Source organism: Abramis brama (genome assembly GCF_963993115.1).
Source record: "Abramis brama genome assembly, chromosome: 15".
NCBI lineage: Eukaryota > Metazoa > Chordata > Actinopteri > Cypriniformes > Leuciscidae > Abramis > Abramis brama.
Window position 1 is genome coordinate 29,263,223 of NC_139977.1, and position 26,057 is coordinate 29,289,279.

General features: G+C 37.0%; 2 protein-coding genes and 2 long non-coding RNA genes across 7 annotated transcripts in view; all 4 read right to left on the bottom strand.

Moving 5' to 3' along the window:
- Positions 1–2,023, bottom strand: part of fnbp1b (formin binding protein 1b) — an 83,234-nt gene extending 81,211 nt beyond the window's left edge. Inside the window, exon 1 of one of the 4 annotated variants that reach the window (XM_084136178.1) lies at positions 1,726–2,003. In XM_084136178.1, coding sequence (XP_083992304.1) covers positions 1,726–1,749 — 24 coding nt within the window. In that variant the 5' untranslated portion in view covers positions 1,750–2,003. Of the gene's footprint in view, positions 1–1,725 lie in introns of all 4 variants that reach the window. The other 3 variants (XM_084136179.1, XM_084136183.1, XM_084136177.1) reach the window with 3 other exon arrangements.
- A 5,321-nt stretch (positions 2,024–7,344) lies between these two features.
- Positions 7,345–10,472, bottom strand: LOC311097845. The gene is made up of 3 exons (XR_014609334.1): positions 10,295–10,472; positions 8,568–8,759; positions 7,345–8,390 (listed from the first exon to the last, which is right to left on the bottom strand). It is a non-coding gene; the product is annotated as an uncharacterized lncRNA (long non-coding RNA).
- A 3,571-nt stretch (positions 10,473–14,043) lies between these two features.
- LOC311096955 lies at positions 14,044–18,709 on the bottom strand. Its single transcript, XR_014609170.1, has 4 exons — positions 17,917–18,709; positions 14,961–15,083; positions 14,778–14,825; positions 14,044–14,669 (listed from the first exon to the last, which is right to left on the bottom strand). It is a non-coding gene; the product is annotated as an uncharacterized lncRNA (long non-coding RNA).
- Positions 18,710–20,311: 1,602 nt separating this feature from the next.
- Positions 20,312–25,834, bottom strand: cdk9 (cyclin-dependent kinase 9 (CDC2-related kinase)). The gene is made up of 8 exons (XM_084136414.1): positions 25,767–25,834; positions 25,301–25,414; positions 25,035–25,116; positions 24,824–24,914; positions 24,115–24,281; positions 23,845–24,016; positions 21,871–22,019; positions 20,312–21,319 (listed from the first exon to the last, which is right to left on the bottom strand). The coding sequence occupies exons 1-8, from the start codon at positions 25,805–25,807 to the stop codon at positions 20,954–20,956; spliced, it is 1,182 nt and encodes a 393-aa protein (XP_083992540.1). The 5' UTR covers positions 25,808–25,834; the 3' UTR covers positions 20,312–20,953.
- Positions 25,835–26,057: the final 223 nt, after the last annotated feature.

The following is a 26,057-nucleotide window of genomic DNA, read 5'->3' on the forward strand; positions in this document are numbered from 1 at the left end:
TGGTAAAATCACTCTGGTGCTCAACCTTGAGTGTGTTATTCCTTCATCAAACTCTAGAATCATCTCAGTCTAATTCTAGGCTTCTAATGTAGCCGACTGTCATCCTGTGGCTGTGAATAAGAATAGAGGAACAGTAAAATGCACACCAGCCCTGAGTATGATAATCACATCACCCTACAGTGCAGGTCACTGAGCCACTGTCATGCAGTCTATAAAAGCTGATCAATACAAATAAAGACTGTGAGGATTCAGCTAGCGATCAATCGGGCCCCGGCACCAGGGGTCTCTCCGGCCTGACCTGCGTTAAAGGGATAGATCACCCAAAAATTATAATTATTTCATCATATACTAACTCTCAAGTTGTTCCAAACCTGTAAGACTTTCTTTCTTCTGCTGAACACAGAAGAAAATAGTTTGAAGAATATGGGTAACCACACAGCTGATGAAACCCATTGACTTCCATTGTATTTCCCCCCCATAAAGGTTTGGAACAACATGAAGGTGAGGAAATGATGGCAGAATTTTCATTTTTGCATGAATTATCCCTTTAAATCAGACTCTTGAAACAAACATCTTTATCTTTGTGCTTCTACTTCTCTAATAATTCATTCAGATATATTTGTATATACCTTATCATAATATAAATGGCTCCAAAGCAAATCACAAACTCCTAGTGAGTGGCGACACACCACTTATACCATTATATAATATTGGTACCATTTATACCAATATAAAATTATATTTTAATATATCAGCTAGACTAATTAATGAGCAATAAATCAGCAATTATGTGCATGTGTAATTTGCTATAGGCTAATGAAACTGATCAGACAAAAGCAAAATGATATAGTATATACTTCACATACTTTTACAATGTAGTATTAAACAAACCAGTACTTTCCACACACACACACACACACACACAAAAGATGTTTAATTTTTTAAAAGCAAGGCCAAGCCTTAAGATATCTTTAAAATGTTTGTAATTAAAATATTGAAAAAAAGACGTCAGATTGCCCTAGTGTTCATAAACTGAATTGCACATAACTAATTTCTATCTTACAGTTATACAGTCACTCTGGGCTTCTATGACATGATATGATCTCTCATCTCATGCATGTTTTGTTACAGAAGCTGCCTTCTTATGCCGAAATTTGCATTGCCTCACTCGCAACACACAAGGTAGTGAGGCTGACATTTCCTCTCCACAACCGCTATGGACTAAAAATACCCTGAGGTACATGGACAAGCTCAACAGGCCTGCAGAGATACACTGACTAGTGTGATCACAAGCAACAGCAGGCTGAAGACAAAATCTCAGCCATGAGGCCAAGATGGGTCCCATCCAACAACACCAGAACACAAATAACACATCTAAACATCTGCAACAATGTCACAGCAATGACAACTAGACACAAACAATGCCCTTAAAAGTGCATGGTATGTCTTGGGGTTGTCAATGAACACACATGCATACATACATATACATATATATATATATATATATATATATAAAATGCAAATATACTGCACAAAATATACTGAGTTGCTGAGCGTTATATATGTAATATACATACGCGCACTCTCTTTATGTTTATTATACACGCGCACGCTCAATTTAAGATACAGATGCAGTTGCAGTGCACATATACACTGGTGCCCGTGAACCCGTTATCAGAGCCCTTGGCCGAGATACCGGACCCCCGTGGCGCGGTGTGAACTCACCCATAGCTCGGTTCCCCAGCTCATGGTTTCCGCGCGTTCTTCGCGTAATAATCCACGATTCGTGCGTTCGGATGCGTGTTGGTACTCCAAAGCACAGCAGCAGCACAAAGTCCGTGTGTGTCGCTCCTCGGTTTCTGCGCGAATGAACGTGCGCGTGTGTTTGCGTGGGGGGTGGGTGTGTGTATGTGTGTGTCTCTGGAGGCTTCGAGTACTGCCCCTCTCTCAGTTCTTCCTGATATGAGAAGAGCGCCTAAAAAGCGGTGACTTTGCACACTTCGTTTCCTGAAAATGGCTCAGAACCGCAGAAGCATCATGTTCAAATACACAGTCAGTCACAGTCACACACACTCTCAGAGAGACAGACGCAGAGCTCGGCCACGCGCCTCACGGCCCCGGTGACAGCTGCACTGGCGGGAGCGCGCACGCCGTAGAACGCGAAAGGATCGGGAAAAAATCGATAAGCGATGATTATTCACTCGCTGGACAGATGGCGAGCCTGTTCAGAACAATAAGGGCTAGTTTTTATTTCTCGTGGTATCCAATGTTTCCATTTGGGTGTTGGAAAGTGTTGTTTACATATATAAATAATTCATAAATATTTCAAATAATGTTGAGATTTCAATGACTGCAAAATATTGTGAGATCGTTATGTGACATACATAGGCTATTAGCATAAATATATAATAATAATCTAATGTATAACATGGGGTTTGATATAAATGGCTGACTGTAATTAAGGAATCAAAACACTATGGGCAGGTTTTACTGTAAAAAATATATACAAAGTGTAAGTTATAATTGCAGAGTGATGTGAATTCATTTCGGATTGTGTCAGATTATTTCAGAGATCGACTCTCTGCACAATGGCAAAACTCTTATAAATGTTTGGAAGATTTACATTACTGAATGAAGAAATATGCAGTCATCTCTGCAATGCACACTCATAAACTGATGAAATGTGATTTTGGCAGGAGCACGTGAATGATGACAGCTGCTGCTGACGAGTTCAGGGTAAAGGCGAGCTTGTAGCGCCATCTAGTGGACAGAAGCCTTTATGGCGCAAGCACGGTCTACAGGAAATGATTGTTTTTAATACCAAACAAATTTATTGAAGCACATATTCAAGTGAGTGATATTGATCCACTTCATCCACAACCTTTGTAAACACCGACTTAATAAGCCCTAAATCATTCAATTGTCCCTGCGTTTTATTGATGTGTTTTTATTCAAGTTCAAGTTCTTTTATTTAGGGCCTAGCACAATTAAAAACAGCCACAAGACTGACCCAAGTGCTGCACCAAGTAAGTATAGTTCTGAATTAAGGGTTAATGTGTAACTATGAACTATAAATAAAATAACATTAAATTGCAGCGCTATAAAAACAGAAATTATTTATATTTTGCTGTACAGTTTTTAGTTTTATATATGTAATTGTTTGTGGCAGTGTCTTCTTTTCATCTCTAGATGGTAGCATTTAGTCACTGAAACAAATGACCTTCAGACTTTCTTTTTCACTCTAGCCATGATTTTGAAAAAAAATTGTTTCTGTTTTAAGTTTTTATGCCTCACACACAAGTCTGCTTTTGCTCTGGCCGCTGCAGAAGGTTTGAGCACATAACCTACTAATCTGAATTTGACTAACTACTATAATTAGGGTTAAACCGTATTTTTTAAATGCTAAATGATATGCAGAATAAAATGAGATATACAGGTAGATTTCTGCATTGATCACATTCTCATGGTGGCTGCCAGCATGATATGACCATGAATCGGGAAACTTATAAGTATGCTGGGTTTTGGCCTCAAAGTTTCTAACAATATTTTGATTAAATTATGACAGGTTTTTGATCACTTGACTTAAGCATTTATTGACACTGGAAATTAATGTCCTGCTTTAAATAATAGTAAAACACAGAGACAGTGATAATAGAATACTATACTCTTAATCAGTTTATTACAGTTTCAAATGCAAATGCTGAAGGCATCCACACAAGGACGTGCACAGACATTTTAAGGGGCAGTGGCCTAAACCAAAAAAGGGGCACTATTTTGTTTTTTGGGGGGGTACTACAAAGTGTGCCAACAACAGAAAATTTAGTTATTTGAATTAGATCTGATCGAGAGTACAATAATTTGATTAGACAAGCAGCTAATTCTAAGAACGTGGATATGTTGTACACAGGGCTGGACTGAAAAAAAAAAAAAAAAAATCGTCCCTGGGATTTTGGCCCAGACCGGCCCACTATATGATCATAAACACCACCCATCTTTGCACGCCCTTAAATATATGCATACCAACTCCAATTCCTTAAAACCACTAATGCCATGTAATGAGTGAGTATATGAACGAGTGAGAGTTAACAGATGAAATAAGTAAAAATTTGACATTTATTAATACAGTGATGAAGCCTAAAACAAGCTATAAGCTGCATTGGCATAGCAATACCAGTGTTCCTCACAGGATTTTTGGTAAAACTGTGGTGGGTGGACCTCGGTCCTTCTAGGGGGGTTCGGGGGCATGCCTCCCCGTAAGAAAATTTTGTGCATTTTAATGTTAAATTCATCAATCTGGTGCACTTTGAGAGTTCAAAATTAAAAGCTCCAACCCATATTCAGTGTGCAAATTAAACAGAAATATTCAAACCTCTTTTAGTTACAGTGTCTATTTACATTACACCTACTACATAATAATAGTTATAATATTAATCCAATGACAGAAATAGCCATATTTTGTAAAACAAATAAACTAAAACAATAAAGGAAACTTTCATAATTAGTTTTGTACCAATTTCTTTACTTGAAAGAGATAAGCACATGATCTTTTATTTTGACGCAAACTGCATCAAGCTTTTATTTTGGCGGAAAACATGGTTTACAAACGCCTCTCATTAAATTTCTAGTGAATTGCGGTAATCGTCAACTATGCAGATGTGGAAATAATCTGTAACTGGGTTTATGGGTTCCTACACTCATGACATGGCCGAAGTGTTTTGAAAGTAGTTCTGCTTACCGCAGGCTCTACACTCTCTCATCTCTCTCCTGATCCTCCTTACTATCATCATCTGCCACAGGAGCTGATGAAGGAGCTGATGAAGGTCAGAAAACATACAGTACCATTCAAAAGTTTGGGGTCAGTAAGATTTTTAATGTTTTTAAAAGAAGTATCTTCTGCTCACCAAAAATGCAAACAAAAACAGTAATATTCTGAAATATTATTCCAATTTAAAACAGCTGTTTTCTATGTGAATATATAGTAAAGTGTAATTTATTCCTGTGGTCAAAGCTGAATTTTCAGCATCATTACTCCAGTCTTCAGTGTCACATGATCCTTCAGAAATCACTCTAATATGATGATTTGATGCTCAGGAAACATTTCTTATTATTATCAATGATGAAAACAGTTATTTACATTTTTATTTCAGGATTCTTTGATGAATAGAAAGTTCAAAAGAACAGCATTTATCTGAAATCTAAAGCTTTTGTAACATTAAACACTACCATTCAAAAGTTTGGGGTCAGTAAGAATTTTAATTTTATTTTTGGGGGAAAGAAATAAAATAAATCAATACTTTTATTCATCAAGGATGAGTTAAACTGATCAAAAGTTACAGTAAAGACATTTATAATGTTAGAAAATATTCTATTTTAAATAAATGCTGTTCTTTTGATTCTTTCTATTCTACTAAATTTAGTATTGTTGTTAAGAGAGTCCTGCGTATTCTTTTGTTCTCCTGTTCTTCAACATGTCCTTTTGTTGATTGATCAACAGACAATAAAAAGCAATGTACAGGCAACAGATAACAATAAACTGTGTGCATGCTTTGTGAAATTGTAATGTTTTTTTGTTTTTTTTGTGTGTGCGTTCCCGAGATTAGACCTAAATATGGTTTCAGATGGAGTAAGTAATAGTTTATAGTTCATTTTTGAATATAAAAGCACTTTCATTTTAGGGTGGTCTATTTAAATGCATATTTCAACCACTTACACAATGTTTTTTTTTCCCTATCAGATTACCTATCTGGGTCTGGTTGGTGGCTTTGACCTGAATAACACCGTGTGGAGAGTGCAACTTTTACAACTGCTGTGGCACGTTTATGAATTGGAGAGAAGTCAGTGGGAAGATTGGTGTCCAACGCCTGGTCGTAAAGGAAGTTGTCATTGGTGAGACCTTTTTTAGAAGTCACTTTTATTTGTATAGCACTTTGCACAATACACAAGTTTTCAAAACCGCTTTACAGAACATTGTATTTTTATTTCTGTAATAGTAACAAATTCATGCCATATGACTTAGTGCAGGCGCTAACGGCTCCAGGTTTATCTCGTAAATTACCCCACTAATAATGCCCAGAATGGTACCAAACTTCTACAGTAGTACAAATAGGTTCTGTACTCATAAAACGAGGCATTGGAAAGTTTGTAAGTACATCGGGAGTTTATTTAAATAACACTTGCCTGACGGCGAATGCTACTGCTAACATGGACGTTGACGTCACTTCAGTGATTTGGGAAAAGCATGTAAAAGTCCTCACAGAAAGCGATGCGTAAGGATGAAGTGTATTATTGTTTATCAGAAGCAATCGAAATATTATTGTAATGTTGTTATTATTATGAATGCATTATAAATAAATAACAATATAAGATTATCATTCTGTCAAAGTCTCATACCAGCGCATGCCTACAACTATCTGTATTTAGTTCATTATCACTGTGTATTTAAAGGGTTAGTTCACCCAAAAATGAAACTTCTGTCAGTAATTACTCACCCATGTTGTTCCACCCCCGTAAGACCTTCGTTCATCTTCGGAACACAAATTAAGATATTTATGATGAAATAAATATGAGAGCTGGATCACTCCTCCATAGGCTTCTCTGTTATTGAAACTTGCCAGCCCAAAAAATTAGTAAAGACATTGTTAAAATAGTCCTACCGTGGCTCAACCTTAAGTTTATCAAGTGTTGAGAATACCTTTTATGCGCAAAACAAGCAAAAATAACGACTTTATTCAACTCTTCATTTTATTCAACTCTTCATTTTCCTCTAAGTGAGTTCACGTAGTGTAACAGCGCAGCGCTTCTGTGTTGTACGTCAGAACGTAGGCCAGCATCCCACACATGACCAGCGTCGGCCAATAGTGAGTCTACGCTCTGACGTACAACACAGAAGTTGGAAAAACTTGAGGGTAATTACAGACAGAATTTTCATTTTTGGGCGAACTAACCCTTTATGTTCCTCCTTGCATTCAGTACTTGGCCCATTATTGTTTGTGTGTTTCTGCTTCCAAATTGTCTCGCATCATTGCGGATTATCTTGAGTTTATTTTGTGTTAGTAAAAACACTTCTTTTTGTAGACTCTGTCTTTGGACTAAAACATGACATTAATGCTATCTGTGTTGGTGTGTTTTTACATTAGAGTGTGCATGTCTTTAAAAAAAAAAAAAAAAAAGAGCAGAATACATGCAGTGCTGTACATTTTAACCGGTTGGTGCAAAAGTATTCTAAAAATCTAAATAATTTGTCATAAGGAATTATGGTATAATTCTGGCCCACATATTGAAAAATACAATTTGCAATTCCTTTTGAAATTTAAAATTTACTGGAAAAAAAACTTTCATACAGTGGTAATTCAGAGGTGTTTAATTTGTTACTAATTGCAATTAAAATATTAAAGGATATTTACATTAATGATTTTTTTTTTTCATTCTCCTGCAGCTCTAGCTTCCAGGTTGTATTGCTGCTAACATTATTTAAATTCTTCTTTATTGCAGGTGCAGTCAGGCAGAATCCCCTTACTGGAGAAGGTCAACACATTGCCAACCCTCATTGGAGACTTCTCTGCACATCAACACACTTCTCAACTCTTTACCTTTCAAGTTTGCTTTAACTTTCTCAATTTCTCTTTAAAGTTCTCTTTACCAAGTTACTGTGATTTATTTGTATTACTCTCATTAGACTAATTGAACATAACATTAATACACGCTTTGATCGAGTGTTTTGAACTTTGGTGTAAAAAATTAACTTTGAATGCTATTTATATTATTAATTTGTATTCTTCAATGTTTTCAACTGAATTCTACTTAAAATAAGTACAACTGAATAGCTGTAATTCTATGTATTCTTAAATGTTTTCAACTGAATACTACTGTAATTATTATTCAACTTTTGCTGTAATTATATTTATTTTTATTAAATGTTTTCAACTGAATACTACTGTAATTAAGTACAACACTTTAGCTGTAATTATTTAAATGCTTGTCAAAATAAATTGTTTTGAGTGCATTTGTTGAGTGTTTAATTTACCTGTGAGTTAATAAGACTTTAAATACTGTCAGCTGCATGTGGGCCACATAAGGGCCGTTAGATTTTAACAGAACTCAAACATACTAAAGTTGTATACCAGGCTCACATATGGGCCACATGAAATTGTAGTATTTGGCTCATGCTTGGTGGAGTTATGGCAGTCCTTTGGTTCAGTTCTGGCAAAGGAGATGTGGGCCATATCTGGGCCGGCAAACACAAACTAATCTGGGCCACAGCTCATCTGTTTATCTGGCCCACATCTTTGCCAAAGGAAATTTGCTGACTGGGTATAGGCTAGAAACAAACTGGCCTCATCCTGGACTCTCTGGCACATCAGAACGAGACTCTGCAGCTCAATCATTAAAGACTGAAGATAGAAAAAAAAAAATAATTAGGTTATCTTCAAATACAGTTCATTATAGATGCATAGCAGGTCCCATCAACTTCATTATTAATGTAGTAAAAATGAGAAAATAATAAAAATGGAAGATAAGACTTTGCTATGTGTTCATCAGCTACAGTTAATATATAATAAAACACTTACAATTTGGTGTCAGATATTGCATGCTGTCCCATTTATCACGTTTCAGTGTGTTTGCTTCTCTTGATCCCTGGGATTTTGACTCTTCCTGTTTGTTCTTCTCCTCCTTGTTCTCATAATTCTGATGATCAAACTGTAGTTTGCTGGGCATTATTTTCTTCCCACCTTGTCTTACAATTTCCACTTCATATTTGTCTGTTTTAAACACAAATTTCATCAAATATAAGATGTTTTTTAGAATCTTCCGACAATATCCTATGAAATCAAGATGTTTAAGTGATGGATATTTGCACCAGATACCAGGTTATTTTCTCAATCTCAGATCACAAATAAATACTAGAAGATTAATACATTTTTAATTTTTAAAAATGTATATGAAAGATATCGGTTTTCATCAGATCATTTTAAGACACATGTTAAAAATGCATCCATAAGTATTACAATCCTGTATGAAGTAGGTGACGGTGCAAACCTAAAACTCTGCTGTGACGTTCATTAGGTCACACTTTTGTCAATGTGTGGGGAATAAAATGTTTTATATATGAATGTCTGTTTAATTTATTTTAGTGTCAAAACACAAAACAATACTCACTTTAATCACAATTTATTTTATTTAATCAAAATAAAATAAATGAAAATAAATTGTTTTGTAAATTGACAATTAATCAGTTGCTAAAAGAAAAATGAAACTGGAAGTTTGGTATGTGTGTTGTTCATCATTTTGACCTTTAGATGGCCAAAATGTACAAGTAGAAAAGCTTCAAGTCGGCCTTCATAGTTCATACGCATGTAAAAACTGGCGTCTGTTATTCCATTCGGTTATTATAATAAAATAAAATAAAAGCATGAAACACACAAGAACCCCATTCCAGTAAAATCTTTATGTCATAGGCTACTGTTTATGTTATAACCACATCTCAGTCGGGTTCAGGAAGTAAATTAATTTTCTAGTAGGCTAAATTAAATGATCCGCGAATTGTGTGTGTGTTTGTTTTAGGTAGCCTAAATACACTATACGGAGAACTAAACGAGACCGCTGGGGATAATGGGTAACTATTCAAACAAGTAGCCACAATAATCAGAAACCAAGAAATAGAAACTAAACAAAGCAGAAATATATGATCTAAGGGAAACAAAACATAATATCAGAATAGAAGTCCATAATCATGACAATTATACGCTGAAGAGAGATACTTCTGCTGAAATCACCATTCCCTCTGTCATGTAGCCTATTATGTGTAGGCTACATGTTGTAGTGTAACGAGTTCAGTTCGGTTTCCTGTCTTCACATTACACCCTTATTATTGTATTAAAGTGAAAGTAAAACCAAACGCGTTTACAACACAAATAAAACAAACTAAAATTAAATAAATCCCAGCGTTTACTTATTTTATCACATTTATGAGTGTGGGAAATCTTGTAGCCTATCAACTGTGTCATTTGTAGCATATAACCAGTTTTTTATTACAGAACAATACAATGAGACATATTCATTCAAAATACAAAGTAACTTAATTAAAATAAAATAAAGCAGTGCCAGAGGACAAGATTATTATTATAACTATTATTATATTATTATAAATTATAACAAACACATAGCCTATAGCTGAAATCATTTTTAAAGTGTATCCTACACCAAGTTTAGAATTCTATATTCGACTTAGGCTACATCATAAATAGGCCTAGTTCAAATGTCGCTATTTAATCTCAATTTAATAAAACATGCTCACCGTCCGTGAAACACTTTCGCAGATAGCCTATGTCTCTGAAATATTTCACAGGCTTTAAATATTTCCATGTAGCAAACGCCATTGTTCCTGTAAGTGTAAGAGCATAAACAAAGTGAGACCGTGTCGTATGAGTGTCTAATGTTGAATCTGAAGCTGTAGAGTGCAGAGTGACTCACACACAGGGGGTGTGACCCATAGACTGTAATAATAAATGGGGGTTGTGCAAAAGGCTCAAGTGATGTGAACATGGACAGAGCATGTACAGCGCGTGTTCGTTCAGACCACGCCCCTTTTCTGACATGTTGCGACCATAGACTGTAAAAAAATAGGGTTGCGACATGCCCTGGCTTGTAGAGAACGGCTGTCAGTTTAGTTTCAGTTTCAGTTAAGCTAATCTTCGCATTGTGTTCGTGTGCGTCAGTGACCACAAGCATGGGCGAGGCTAGCCCCTTTTTAGGGGTGCTTCAGCACCCCTAAAAAGGAGCTCAGCACCCCTAAAACTTGGAGTAAGAAATGTTGTTATTCTAAATATATATATATATTTGTCTTTGACAAGGTTAAATAATGTTCTTCATCTTAAGTCGGCAGAAGCGCCAAGCAGAGCGCAGGTCAGAAACAGAGGCGCGAGCGCGCGTGTGTGTGTGTGTGTGTTTGTTCATATGAGCCTCATTGGTCTTTCACTTCTCGTCAGTGTCAGAATATTTGAGATGACCAATCAAATCAAAGTAGGCGGGCTTTATGTTCACAGAAGCTGCTGAGCGCGAATTTTACATGGAATTTTAGCAGCACGACTGACGCTTCAGTTTACGGTCAAGTGCGAGTTAAGATGTAAGTAGCTAAACTAAACATTTTATATTTGACAGTTTTTTAGGTAATAAATGTTAAACGAATGACAAAAATAATTAGAAAACTAATAAACTTTTGTCTAATTTCGCCATTTTGAGCTGAAAATAGGCCTATATAACGTGACATATAATTATGTCATTGTGAGGGGACAAGAAACATTAACAAAGCCGTTTTCATAGGCACAAGATTAATAGTGCATGTGTACATGTTGAGAATTAATATAATACAATTTGTAGCCTTCAGTAAATTAAAAAAGTTCAGCTTTAGGAGGGGAAGAGACAGGGCAAGATCAGGAGACTGAGAGAAAAAGACGAGGAGAGAGCAGGTTTTAAATCTATTTCTTATCCTTTTTTTGCACTTTCTTGAAATGCACATATCAGAGAAATAAAAATGTTTAACCCCATAACAACCTCAAATTTATGACCTCTTTGATTATAAAGCCCTGTCTACGGCCATGTATTAGGCCTAGATCAATAATGAATGTGTACATATTGTGAATTAATTTAATAAACTTAGTTACCTAGCTTTCCTGGTAGCTTTGTCTGAGAAAATGATTCATAAATCAACCTATCAGTTGACCCTATGTTTACTTTCTTCACTGACAGACAAAAATGAAGGGCCTAAATCAGTCAAAGCTCAGCTTTAGGAGGGGAAAAGACAGAGCAAGATAAAAACAAAGAGAAGAAGAGTGTGATGCTGATGAAGTGTGGAAAATAAACAGCTACCCGCACATGGTTTTAAAGCTTTTGTCATCCAATTTTTTTGGCCTTCAAAACATCTTAAAATGCACATATGTAGATCAGAGAAATCAAAATTTTCTCGGGGGAGCATGCCCCCGAACCCCCCTTAATTAAATACCTCGCATTTGGTACCTCAGTGATTATCAAATATAGTTAATAATGCGCATTAGATCATAAAATAACTTTTTTTTTTTTAAATCATACCCTCATTGGGGGCTGAGCTCCCCTAAAATTAAAATCCTAGAATCGCCCCTGACCACAAGTAAGTTGAAACTATATCATATAGATAAGTTTATTTTAGTAATTTATGTTAAGGTTTATAGTCAGTGACAGCCTTTATATCTGTTGTATGTGTAACTTATATGTTATTCTCATTGTAGTTACGTTTCGGGACATGTTTAGCACTGTTTATTTAAGTGACTAGAGATAGTTATTCAGTTAACTAAATTGTGTTTATGTAAGTAATATTGATGTTTATTTCCTTTCATTTAGAACCACACCTACACTGTAAAGTTTATGAGAAATAGTGCCTGTGCATCTGTATTTTAGAAGTATATTTATTAAAACCATTCAACGACTATCCCTGCCTTCCGTGTCCTGACTAGACACCCCATATTGTTGACAAATTTCCTTAACCAGTAGATCTCCATTACAGGGGTGTGACCACAGACTGTAAGGGTGAGACGTAAAATAAAGAAGTTACCATAAGCTTGGCGACTGCCTGTTGGTTAATTTGGTGTTTGTTGGTGTTTAACTGTGCAGTAATCAGTTTAATCAGCAGTAATGCCTATAGGCTACTGTTAAAATGAATTACTCCTTGTACTACAACAGGACCAAGATGAGGATCTAAATGATCCAGAAAGTGGGTCCAAACCTTATATTATTGATCTGTTTTAAAATCCATTAAGATGTTCTAGTGGAATCAGTTGAAAAATAACTTTATGCCACTCTTTAATTTAAGGAGGATTTTCAGCTAGAAATTGCTTTATTTCTGGCAGCAAAAGTTATGACACTGGGTCAAATTCCAGTTATCAAAGATCTTCTCTATTTCACCCTGTCTAGGCCTGTTGATATCAGTCACACTTCTCTAAAGTCTTCATGTGTTGAGCTGTTCAGGTCAAATCAGGAGTTTCCACTACAAATGTAATGTGGGCACATGCATTTCTGTGAGTTCAGCATTACCATAAGCATTTAACATTATTACTGTTTGACATTATTACTATTCTTCTTTTAAAATCTGATCAGAAAACATGAGAATTATTTTATTCTACAATAAACATTTTATGTTTCTCTTCAGGTTAATGCAAAGGTCCTTATAAGATACAAACAAGAGTAAATGTAATAGAAACTAAATATTCTCCATGTAATATTTTATGCATTTATAATATTTTTGTTTTTCACTCTATAAAAGGGTAATTTGTTAAATGATTTATATGTTGTAATTGGGTGAGTACACTAAAGGTTCCTCCAATTCAATCAGAAGTCTCTCTCTTTCTTGACCAATCACAGCCTGACTGAGCCAGTGATCAAACATGTGTGTTGCATATGAAAAACATATTTTAAGCTGTGTGGAAAGCATATTATTTATAAATAATAATATGGTTTGACATAAATGCCTTTGTCTTGCCATTAAGAAGTTAAACTATTGTAAGCAGGTGAATGACAAAAAACATCACATTAAATACCGGATTAAATTTAAAATCCAAATTTATAATTCAGTGTAATATTCTTGTTTTTGTTTTTTTTCAACTTCCTGCACTATACACAAAATGTTATATAACATACTATGATATATAATTATAGATATTTGGATGAAATATGAAATATAATTTTAGCAGGAGTATTTGAACACTGACAGCTGTAGCTCATGCTTGCAGAATTAAAGATAAGCTACAGCTCCATCTAGTGGACAAACTCGATTAAGGCTCTGCTAATGTTAGGTCAGTGTGTTTGCCACCCTCAGTATTGGCTGGTTTTATTTAAAACAAGTAAATCATTATGGTAATTAATTACCGTTTTAATAATAATATCAGTAGTGCACATACATTATATGCAGTATGAGATAAATGCAACACGTGAACGGCAATGTTTTTCACTTACAGAAGTTTACCATCCAAAATACTTGTGAAAGCTTTGTTTGAAATCATGTACACTCAAATGAGGTTTCAGAAAAGCAGTTTTATATACAACAATAAGATCAAGGAGCCACCATATAGAGATCATACAACAATGAACCATATAGAAATATATAAGCCTGCTATTGGGCATTTCTACAAGCTGTGGTAACTCAAATGTTCACTTGAGCATAATGACACAACAATAGGAGGTGAAACTAAACTCTAATAAACAATTTATTGCATTAATACAAAAGTACAATGCATTTTATTTAGAGCTAGTGCTGATATTCAATGGATATATTCTATGGAAGTGAGGGACATAAAAAGGACCTAACATATGTAAGACTTGAGAAATTAGATAAATGCCAGTCAGTCTACTTGAGGCCCTGAGAGGACAACCTCTCTGGAAATTAACATTTGAACTCCCCCTCGTGCACTATCAAGACGAAAGTCAATAACGTGGCCATTTTAAACGGGGTCCTGTACTTAGCCCATTATACAACAGTCTCGATGGATCCCATCACAAGTAGTCAGCCAACAACCAGTACAGTTATGATTTCCCCTGAGATCGTTCTGACAATGTTTTTGCAAACTATAAAGACAGAAGCTTTTGAAGCCAGAGGAACAGGAATAGTTGAGACATCAATGCTGGAACTGAATGTCCTCAGTTTTCTATAAGAGAAAGCAGGGTTTAATTATTCATAATATTCATTAGCCAGAGCAAAGTTATATTTATCTACTATGATTAAATCATTATATCTGTCAGTGATATAAACTCACCTCATCTTGAACTGTCATCACACTCAAGTTTAACTGGATCATCAGAGACTGAAGATAAAAAGGAAATAACACCTTTAACATATTGACATGCACACTGTATGTTTACAGTTGTGTTATTTCTGTTATTTAACAGAGATCATGAATTCATCAGAGCAGTGAGAGCTCATGTAATAAAATACTTACAGTTTAGTAATGGATGATCCATGCTGTGACGTCTCTGGAGTTTCACCGTCTCTCGTGATTCATTGGCTGGTGGTTCCTCCTGTTTGTTCTCCATCTCCTCTCCAGTTTTTTCCTCCAATTTCACTGTACAATTCATAAAGACAATTTACTTTTTTGGTCTGGTGTTAATTAATATACATAAAATGCAAGATTAAGAATGAAATTCTGTGGGAGTGTAAGCGGTGTGCAGTCATTATTATTAGTCACATCTCTTGCATATCAGTGTATAGAACTGACACTAGAAGCAAAAGAGGTGATAAAGTATCATGTGTATCAATAAATCTGATTACATATTGAACATGAATATATATATATATATATATATATATATATATATATATATACATACGTGGCCATTTTCATGTGAATATATATTTCCCAATAAAAATAATTAAATGCACTATTAATGGTAACACTTTAGTTTAGGGTCCAATTCTCACTATTAACTAGCTGCTTAACAAAGTATTAATTACTGTTTATTAATAGTTAGTAAAGTAGTTGTGAAGTTTAGGAATTGGGTCGGATTAAGGGATGTAGAATTTGGTCATGCAGAATAAGGCATTAATATGTGCTTTATAATTACTAATAAACAGCCAATATCTTAGTAATATGCATGCTAATAAGCAACAAGACTGTAGGTTTGATTTTGAAATTTGTGGGGACATCCCCGATATCAAGACTTCATCCGGGTAATTGCCTGCAGGGCAGAAAACGCGCACACCATCTGCGCTCATGTAGTGCTAGTGATGTCAGCACAGGGTTGCCAAGTTCGCGGCTCGCAACAGAAATTGAACTAAACTGTTGCTGGTACATTTCCCCCTGCTGCGGATTAATGCTTTGACATATTGCATAAATTGTATTTGATTTAAATGCTTGTATTGAAGATATGGGTCCAAACAGGGTCCAAACAGACCCTATGGGTCTGTTTGGGGCAGTGCGCGCGTAACCAATATTAACCAACTGCAGAACCGCAGAACCATACGTCATAGCAGTGTGAAGATGACAGCGCCAGCCTAACAGCAGAGCCCGTCTACAGAGAGCCTGGCCACTCCCTATTAAGTCCTATAGTACCGAATTTTGGTTGAAGTTCCACCAGAGTCCCACTGGGGGCGATCGCCCATGAGTGCAGAATGAATGGGAGTCTATGGGGCTAGACGGCTAAATTTGTCTCTTTCACCCGATTGCCGTTGAGAAATCTCAGATTTGATTGTAGGTTTTGCAAGTTCAACATGGGTTATAGGTCGAAAGTTGAATGAAAGAGTACTTATGTCCTTTCGATTTCTTACAGGTTGAGTTGTTGTTGCCCATAACACGCTAGCATTCTGCTAATGAACGCTGATTGGTCAGTAAAGGACTGATTACGACCAGAGATACCGCTTGATGGCATCGTCAATAAAAATTGAAAAAGGAGAAAAATGCCTCGCAGGTGTGCAATGATAAATTGTTCTAATAGTGGGCAAAGGGTTATCCTATTTCTCGAGAGAAAAGAAAGTGCAGAGCGCGAAAGCACCAAAGTGACTGAAGGATTGCCGTAAAGCAGTATCTCTGGTCGTACGATGTGTATGACGTCATTGACATTTTAAAAGACTTTTTAAAGCAAATAAGTGACTCATTCAAATTACTAGACAAAAAATGAAATCCTGAGAAAAGTGGATTTTGAGGGGTATAGCTCCATAGACCTCCATTCATTCTGCACTCGTCCTGTGAGCGCCCTCATATGGAACCAGAGTGGAACTGCAACCAGTTCAGAAGCCGGAAGTTTACTGAGAGTGGAAGTTCTCCGCTTATTAGACATTCTCTGATCAGATCTAGAACAAAATAGTGTCATAATCCATCTTAAGTAAGTTCAGTGGAGACTCATTTCTGTTGTAAAAAAGTTATTAATTCAGTTAACGTTAATTAATCATTTATAGCCATTCTGGAGAAAACCTTAATGTCATCGTCCAGCTCAGTTCTCATATAATGGTGTCAATGTATTGTTGAATATTAACTTACAAAATACTTAGAGCCATTTTGTATAAGCGTATATACTAAATGTGACTAAGTGAGAATTGTGACAAAGGCACTTTGATCACGTATTGTTATTTTACAGTTGGATGTGCAGGTGCCACCTAAAGCACAAGAGACTGAAGGTATGTTTTTATCGTCTCAAACGGGCACATGAAGAGCATAATTTCAAAACATTAATTTACATGCATCCTGATTAAAACACAATGTATTTAAATTATTTTCAATTAAATCAAATGTTCAAACGCTCAAGCTTTGTTTTCATTGTATTATTTTTTTTGTTTTAAGCTTTGTTCAATTATATTGTTAATCATTTGACTCAACAAAACAAATGGATAAAGTATAATTTTAACTTTAAAAAAAACTAATAACATTTGTTAATAGTAGTAGCCTATATTGTCTTTTGTCAATAGGACAAAACATAATTCTTATCTTTTATACTATTTGAGATAACTATTACTCTTCACTCGTGAAAAATCCTCTCACCGGCCCCCGCTCCCTCTAGTGAAGATATTACTGCGCCAAGTCGAAGTGCTTACACTTGCTATATGTTATTCCGCCATACAATATAGTTATCCATTTTACACGCTTAGAAAAGCGCAACGTTTTGTTTTGTGTCACCGTCCTAGGTCGAGTTACACTACGCGAGTAACTGTATTTAAATAGGGAAAACGTCAAGGTGTCTGGTTGCTTCTCTGCTTGGCCCATATTGAATGAACTGGGCTAAGCTAAGTGCTAACAAAGTTTCGCCGCAAGACAGAGCGATTGAGTGCACGCACTGAGACGAGAGAGGTATGTATCAACTCGTCTTAGTTAAGGGAATAACATAGTAATATGAAAAAACGGTGGAGTATCCCTTTAATAGAGAGACGTGGTGAAATCATACACTCTACAGTTATAAAATACTTACAATGCACTGTGCGCTCCTCTGTATGTTTCTCTTGATCTGTATGTTTGTGAAATCTCGTGTCTGTTTTCCATCTGTCTCCGTTCATTGTTGTTGCTTTTCTGTGTCTTCTTCTTGACATTGTTGAATGTCAAGATGTACCAACTCATAAAATTGTTCTGAGTTCAGCACCGCTGGTGGTGTGTCAGCTCACCATGAGGAAACATCCGTTTGATTGAAGCACCGGACCGGACAACATCGAAGCGAACAGCGCGAGCGAGCAACAGTGCACGGCACGCTTAAATACTCTAAATACCAGAGGTGCGGGGCACGTGTCTATGGCTGTCATCCCGATACTGTCTATGAGTCATCCTCACACCGCAGAACCATATACGTCATAGCAGTGTGAGGATAGGCTTGTTCGACTTCATGCAGCTCTGCGCAGACCGATCGGCGGCTGACTTAAAGCAGTGCATGCCGGTTAGAAATTTTGTCCGACTTGATACAGCGCCGACGCCACGTGACTGTGACGTATGCCATCAAAGTACCGCGAGAGCAATTCGAGAGTAGCCGGAGAACTCAGCCAGCGCAGCTTCTCAAGAGCGGCTGCACTGGGCTGCACGTGGGCTGATGACGACACAGCTGTTCCACGATTGGCCGGATTCACCGCATGACAACGATCACGTGTGTTTCGTGTTTATTTCGAACACCTTTAGTTCCTCTAAAGCTCTCAAATCAGTTTATTATAACAGTGAACACTCTTTTCATGTCGTTGTCATGTTATATTGTGTCATGTTTATCAAATTAAAACTGCTTAAAAAGCGTAGACTCCACTTCATTGATAGTAGCTTATGTTGAACTTTATTCTTGTTCAACAGACGCTGTATAAAGCTGTGCATAAAGTATTGAATGAAAATGTCTCTGAAACATGTGTATTATTTGGCAAATATTGCATTTATTTCACTTCAGCTGTGGTAAAGTATGCAAATACCACGTGAGCAGTCACTACGGGAACCAGAAAGTGTCCGACTTCACGTCTCCGTTTGCAGCTCCTCCCCGCCTGCACGCGGCTACTCTCGCCGATCGGTTGCATCCAGCCGCAGCCGATGTCGAACACACCTAACGACTCATAGACAGTATCGGGATGACAGCCATAGACACGTGACCTCCCCGGAGAAAAAGCTGCTGTGTTTACAATGTTTTACCATACTGTCTATGAGTTTTACAAGCAAATTTCGAATATTTCTTTCCATTTATAATGTTACGAAAATCACGAAGAGACAAAGTGATAAAGATTATAAAGATTATAAAGAGATTATAAAGAGACTCTATTAACACAAGACAGAGAGAGGTACAATGCGAAAATTTCAGTCATAAATGGTGTGGATCCGTATGCGCTAACAAAGGAAGCACTGAGCACTGATTATGCAGCAGATACAGTATTATCATGTGTATCATTATCTGGTATTGGCTAGGAGTTTTAATACATGTGAGCAGAGCCATAGAGAGAAATGGCTCTGGTGCATACTATCCATCCTAAATAGTATGTGACATTAGTAATTGTCAATACTATTTAGGGCAGATAGGGTGGATAGTATGCACATAGGGACGCAGAGTATCAGATCAGGTGAAGCACTTTGCTTGGACCCAGCACTTCACCACACACCCATTGACTGATTTTGCAACTTCAGCTGTGTTATTAGTTGTAAAAGGCCGATCACATGGATGACATTACCTGTGGTTGGCCTGGCCGTGCGTCACTCAGAAAACAACAGGCCAATCAGAAGATATCCTCATGAATATTAATTAGGCAGGCCAAAATCGACCTGTTCTTTGCAGAGCTCCTGAGAAAGGAGCTGTAAAAATATATTGGGATGGTTTTTGGTACTTATACCTCAAATATATATTCTTAAGGACATCAAAACCTAAAATAAAACTCCAGAAATGTGTACAATATGGGACCTTTAAAAGGTTCAGAGGAAAGTGGCTGTCACATTTGCAATGGGTTTACAGATTTTTTTAGTTATGATAATTTTTTAATGGGGCTCTCTTTCATACTTTTGCAAAGCCCCACAAACTGGCCCTGATTGAGTTTCTTCATAACCATTTTCATTCCAAGGACATCGGCCCAGTAATGATTACAGCTGATCTCTGATGAAATACCAAAAAGATCACCAGAATTTAAGGAAAATAAGGTGTTACCACAGTATGTCTCCATAAAAGCATGCTTATATAAAGTGAAGTCAGAGTTAAATCACTTGTTAATGCTTTTCTAAAAATTGTTAGAACCACAACCAGAGTAATTTAGATTGTTTGCTTCCAGTAACACTCATTTACTGTGTCTGACATATCTTCCACAACAGGAGTAAACATGTCAGTACTTCTAGCGTTACCATCTGACCCAAGTAAGACAAGTGAATGGTAGGAAAGTGAATGTTTTATTGGTGTATTATACTTACAAGTAACTTAAACACCAAGAACCCAAACACACGATCTTACAAATAAAACCATCTTTAAAAATAACAAGAACGTAAATTAACAATAAAATCTGAACAGAGAAGTTAACTAGGGCTTTAAATAAATGTCAAACAGTCTCCTACACAAAAAGCAGTTTAGCTTTTCAATACAAAATCATCTTATCAGGAGACTTACATCTAATACAGGACTGAATCTGTGCATAAAAACAGAAACCTGACCATGAAAACACTAACAACACTTTTTTTCTCTCTCCCACAATGCACTGGCAGCACAATAAGACACTCATATCTCAGTGCTGAAGCTGTTCCTGGATCAGCTCTGGTAGTAAAGCATCAAGTCATATCAATTAAGCTCATCTCATCCTCAATCAGTGTTTTTTGTAATAAAGCTTCTGTGAGTGCAAACACTAAACAACAGGAGTTGTATCTGCTTACTTCATAGATGTCCAACACATCACTATGAGGAAGCAATATCTGTGGAAAAGTATTATATTTCATAATTGAGTGAGACCACTAAAGTTTTAGTCCAAAGTCTCTCTCTCCTTCCTGACCAATCACAGACTGTCCGAGTGTGACTGATTCAATCAAAAGACCCTGTCAAACTCTGATTGGCTGGTGGTGGCTGGGTTTCTGTTCTGATTGGCTGGCTGCTGGGGCATGTGACCTCTCCTGCGTGGCGGTGCCAGGTACTCAAACATGGAGGTGTTGTGCGTGGAGAGCATGTTTTTGAGGTCAGAGGGCATGGGGTCGGACCAGAAGAAGTCGTGGTTGAGAGCGTCGTCGCTGTCGATTCTCTGAGCCGGATCCAGAACCAGCAGTTTGTCGATGAGATCCAGAGCGTACGGGTCTTTCACATACGCCTTGAGTCTGTCCTTCACCTTCCGCTTCTGACCTTTAGGAAGCTCCATCTTCTGATACAGTTCATACTTCTTATCCACACCGGGCCAACCCTGAGATAGCACAGAATACATGTTAAAAACATGCAAATAAATACATGAATTATCATGGATTCAAGTTTTAAATCTGTGAATCAAGGTTTGGAGGGAAACTATTAAGAAATAAAACTAGAACTTAAGAAAGAGAAAATAAAACTAGCATTTGTGTGTCTCATGATGAAATGTGAAGCTATCTTGTCAAAACCAGGGTTCGTATGTATAAAACTTTTGTGGTCCTCTGAGTGCGCAATACAGCCATCCTACAACTCTTAACTAGGTTAGGATACTTCTTCAGATTTCTCTAATCAAGGAGCTGAGACCATTTGTAATACTTATGGAGCTTTACAAATCAAACATATTCCTAAAATTCTGTAATTATAAAATGTTACTCTAAGTGGCTTTATACATCACAAACAGACACTTCAGACACATTTGAAACATGCTAATATCAGATAAAACAGTAATCGTTCTCACTTGACTATTTGTGATCTGATCGCCCACAACAAATGTTAATGGATCTCTAATGTGTGAGTGTGTGTGTGTGTGTGTGTGTGTGTGTGTGTTACCTCAGGTGTAATAGAGCCACACAGCTGGCTTATGAGGGTGAGCTGATGTTGTTCTGTGTTGCCCTGCATGATGGGGCTTCTGGTCCACATCTCCGCCATGATGCACCCTCCACCCCACAGATCTATAGGAGGCCCGTAGTCTCTCTCCCCTGAACAAAAAAACCAATACACAGAGTGAGAAACCATCTACTTAATACCCCACAATAATACACACCAATAAACAGTTCAATTTTATCGATGTTTTTATCATGACTGTGATATGAAGCAGTTCGGGATTGCTAATAGACTATCAGCTCCACACGCGACGCGAGTCCCGCGGATATAAAAGGAATATGGATATTTCATTCTACCGAACTACACGCAAGTGCAGAATTACTACTCACAGGTCAGTTTATTAGACAAATTAAACTTGTGAGGTAACGCAGCGCTGTTTCACTTGGTCTAACATTACACTAGCACACTAAACTGCATTTGAATGTGTTGAAATGTATGTGTTAAGTTTGTCTGTATTAGACTAGCAGTAAACTAGATCAACATTAGAATAACATACAGATCATATTCTGACATTTTATCATTGTTGAACTATAAAACATTGATTAGTTTTATGTAAATGTGCTCACCTGTTTAATAAAGTACATGTAGGAGCGGTTGAAGTCTCGGACGTGGAGCTCTTGTTTATATACTGTCTATGGGAGCTCTCGGCATCTCGAAAACACCGCGCTGATATTGATTCTCGTTTTAGTTCTCCTTTTTTATCCAAAGTCTGCTTGCCATGGTCCATAATGTTTGAACGAAACAACAACAGCGTGCAGATAGACATATGTATCTGCGAACTAATGTTGTCCACGGCTGTCGCCTGGGTTACTATCAGAGGGCTCTGGTTCATAGCTCTGGTTACCATGGCAGCACGAGCGGAAACCAGGGACAACGCGGATATGACGCCATTGACGGCGACAAAACGGAAATAAAGAAACGGGACGTGTCTTCGAATTAGATTACAAATTTCTCCTGGTTTGAAAGTTGTTGGAAACATTTGGGATAATGTAAGTACACAACTAAAAAAAATATATAACATAGATAGCAAAAAAGTTACATATTGTGCCTTTAAAGAATTATATAATTTCCTGTCACACTTGATAAACAGTGGAAAAGTTCACCTGTCAACTCTCTTTTTAATTATCTTTGTTACGTTAGCCTCCCTCTTCTTCACATACATGCACGTTAATCTGTAAAAGTATGTGACAGAAATCGCATCCTCACTTGAGTAGGTACTTATTTTTAGTAAGTAATTACTTCACCACAGCTTACAAAGTATGTTCTATATAGTAAGAGTGTGTGTAGTATGAAAGTAATCTGGACGTACTACATTCGTCATGTTGTCTTTGTCATGTGACCTACAGCGCCAGTTGCTTCATCTCCATTCATAAATCCTCTCCTGTGGCCTCATGGGATAGTAAAGTGTTTATCGTATGCACACTTCAGACAAGTCAAGTCATCCTCATTTATATAGCGCTTTTAACAATGTAGATTGTTTCAAAGCAGCTTTACAGAGATAAAAGTATAATTTAAGGTAACAGAGATTGTTTTGGCTTTATAGCGGTTCTTTAATAAAGTTGTTTTCCAGCTAAAGTTAGTTTTGATTGATTCGCTTCCGTCGCAACGATCATTTGTTATTAAATTAGGGTCCGCTAAGACGACACCATTCTCTCTACACAGACTTCAAACGCGAACCTGTGAGAAACGCTGATGGCGTTCACATGAGCATTAAGAATTGGTTCTATAGTTATGTGCAACTATAGAAAGCATATAAAACATTTATGAATCAATTATTTGTGTTCTTAATCCTCAGTGAGCAGGTCATACCTGCTAATTAAACTTTTTCTCATCATATTTTTGTCAACAGGATCTGTTTTCCATTTTCCACTTGTAAAGAAAGTGGAATACAAGGTTTCAACAGGGTTGTACTTCACTCACCCAGCAGTAGTTCAGGCGGTCGGTACCACAGTGTGACGACCCGGTTTGTGTAGCGGTTCCCCTGACTGTTCTTGGCCAAACTAAACGCTCTGGCCAAACCAAAGTCAGCCAGCTTCAGAACGCCATCTCTGGTGATCAGAACATTGGCAGCCTTCATGTCTCTGTGGAGGATCTGACACAAATATACAAAACACTTCAGTCTGAGCCTGTGAACATGAGGACAACCCTGTGCCTGTTGATAATCTGGCCATGTAAATTGCCACGTCTTACCTTGTTTCTGTGTATGTAGTAAAGTCCGTTCAGCAGCATCTGCATGACCTTCTTAATCTCAGCCAGGGTGAATTTAACATTAGCGTTGCTCAGCAGTCCCGCGAGGTCATGCTCACAGAAGTCAAACACCAGATAGATGCTGCCCTTATAGCGGTTAAACTGGGTGGCTGGAGAGAAAGAGGAAAGCAGAATAAACTCTGTTACTGGCATTATAATCCTTCAATCAACAGCTAGACATAATGGTCATTTAATTCTATTGATATGAGTAACAAGAACACAAGTCATAGACTCCCACAGTTTTTGATTCATTAATTTTCACTGTTTTTTTTTCATGATCACTGCATTAAGGGCTGTTCACACCAAGGACAACAACTATAACAAAGAAGTTTTAATAATTGGTCTAATTCATTTAAAATAGAGACTTTCACACCACAACTATAACAATTACAAACGTCTTCAGTCTGTCCACTGAGGGGCTTAATTAATCACACCAGTTTTTCTAAACAAAAAAATATTTCAGCAGAAAAAAAACATGTTATTAACTAAAAAATTACTTTTATTCATGTCAATTTTACTCATTTAAATTATTTTTTCAAGTCTGAAAATCACAACTATAAAATTCCTTGATATTTCCAGGTTTTCTATGACTGTGGAAATGTATAGATTAGACACATAAATGCAATAATACCACATTTACTTAAACACACACCTTTTGTTCTGCAGATCTCGATGAGATTCACCACGTTCTCATGTTTCAGCAGCTGTAAGATCTTGATCTCCCTCAGAGCTGTGATGGGAAACTGAGAACGAGAAAGCACAAACACGGACTCAGAACAAAACACAGGATGACGAGAGATGCTAAAGTGTGTGACATCTGCATAATCAACCGTACAACGGAGGATGGAGCTGCATGTTCTCACCCCTTCTTTCTCATTCTCCATAAGTACTTTTTTCAAAGCCACCTTCTTCCCCGTCTGTCTGTGTTTGGCCTTGAACACCTCCCTACACAGAGAAAACACATCAGAGATCCACTAAACCTCACTGATAACCCAGCCAGCAAGCACATAACAAGAGGTTTAATCACAACAGTCATTATATCAGCCATGTTTTTTTTGTCTGACAGTGGATTACAGCAGGAATGAACATTAAGGTGATATATTTACTTACACAAGCATCAAATACTCACCCGAAAGTTCCCTGGCCGATCTTCGCCAGCTTCTCATATTTAGAGAATTCATCACAGAAGGGAAACTCGACTCCATCGTAGTATTTAGACATGATGGCCGTCTCTCTGTCCGGCCTAACACACACACAAGAGGAGCTCTCATTACATTCTGACGTTTACATTGAGATAATCACAATTACAATACACTTACAGACGCATTTTGGCAGAATTATGTTTTAATTAAGACAATATTTAGTCTTTTATGAGGCTGTTTTGGTTGTGTGGGTGATTTTTTATGTTGTTAATTCGGGCCTGACACACAAAACCAGACCCACACACAGAAATGTCAGCTTTATAGCGTCGTTTAAAAGACTAAATATATTTAACCAGTACAAATGGGTGCTTGACATGTTCAAGATAAACAAAAGTGATGTTTTAATATTTTAAGTGACTGATAAGAGATAGAAATTTATTAAAATATTCGTACTTTTCCGCGCCGGCGGAGCTTCCGGTTTTGTCGCGCTGCATCTTTGCTGTTCCTCTGCGGATCCCAGGACGGACTCTCAAACCCGGCAAGAAAAACTCTACCGCCTCCTACCGTCCGGAAGTCTTGCGCAAAACTACTTTACATAAATATATATAATATATTTCAAAACCTTTTCGAAAGCGTTATTGTACTAATGTGCTATATATCCATGTGTGCATGCATTATATCTTATTAGCTCAACTTGGAATTAAACAACATACATATTTAGGTAAAATATGATTGAACAATAGA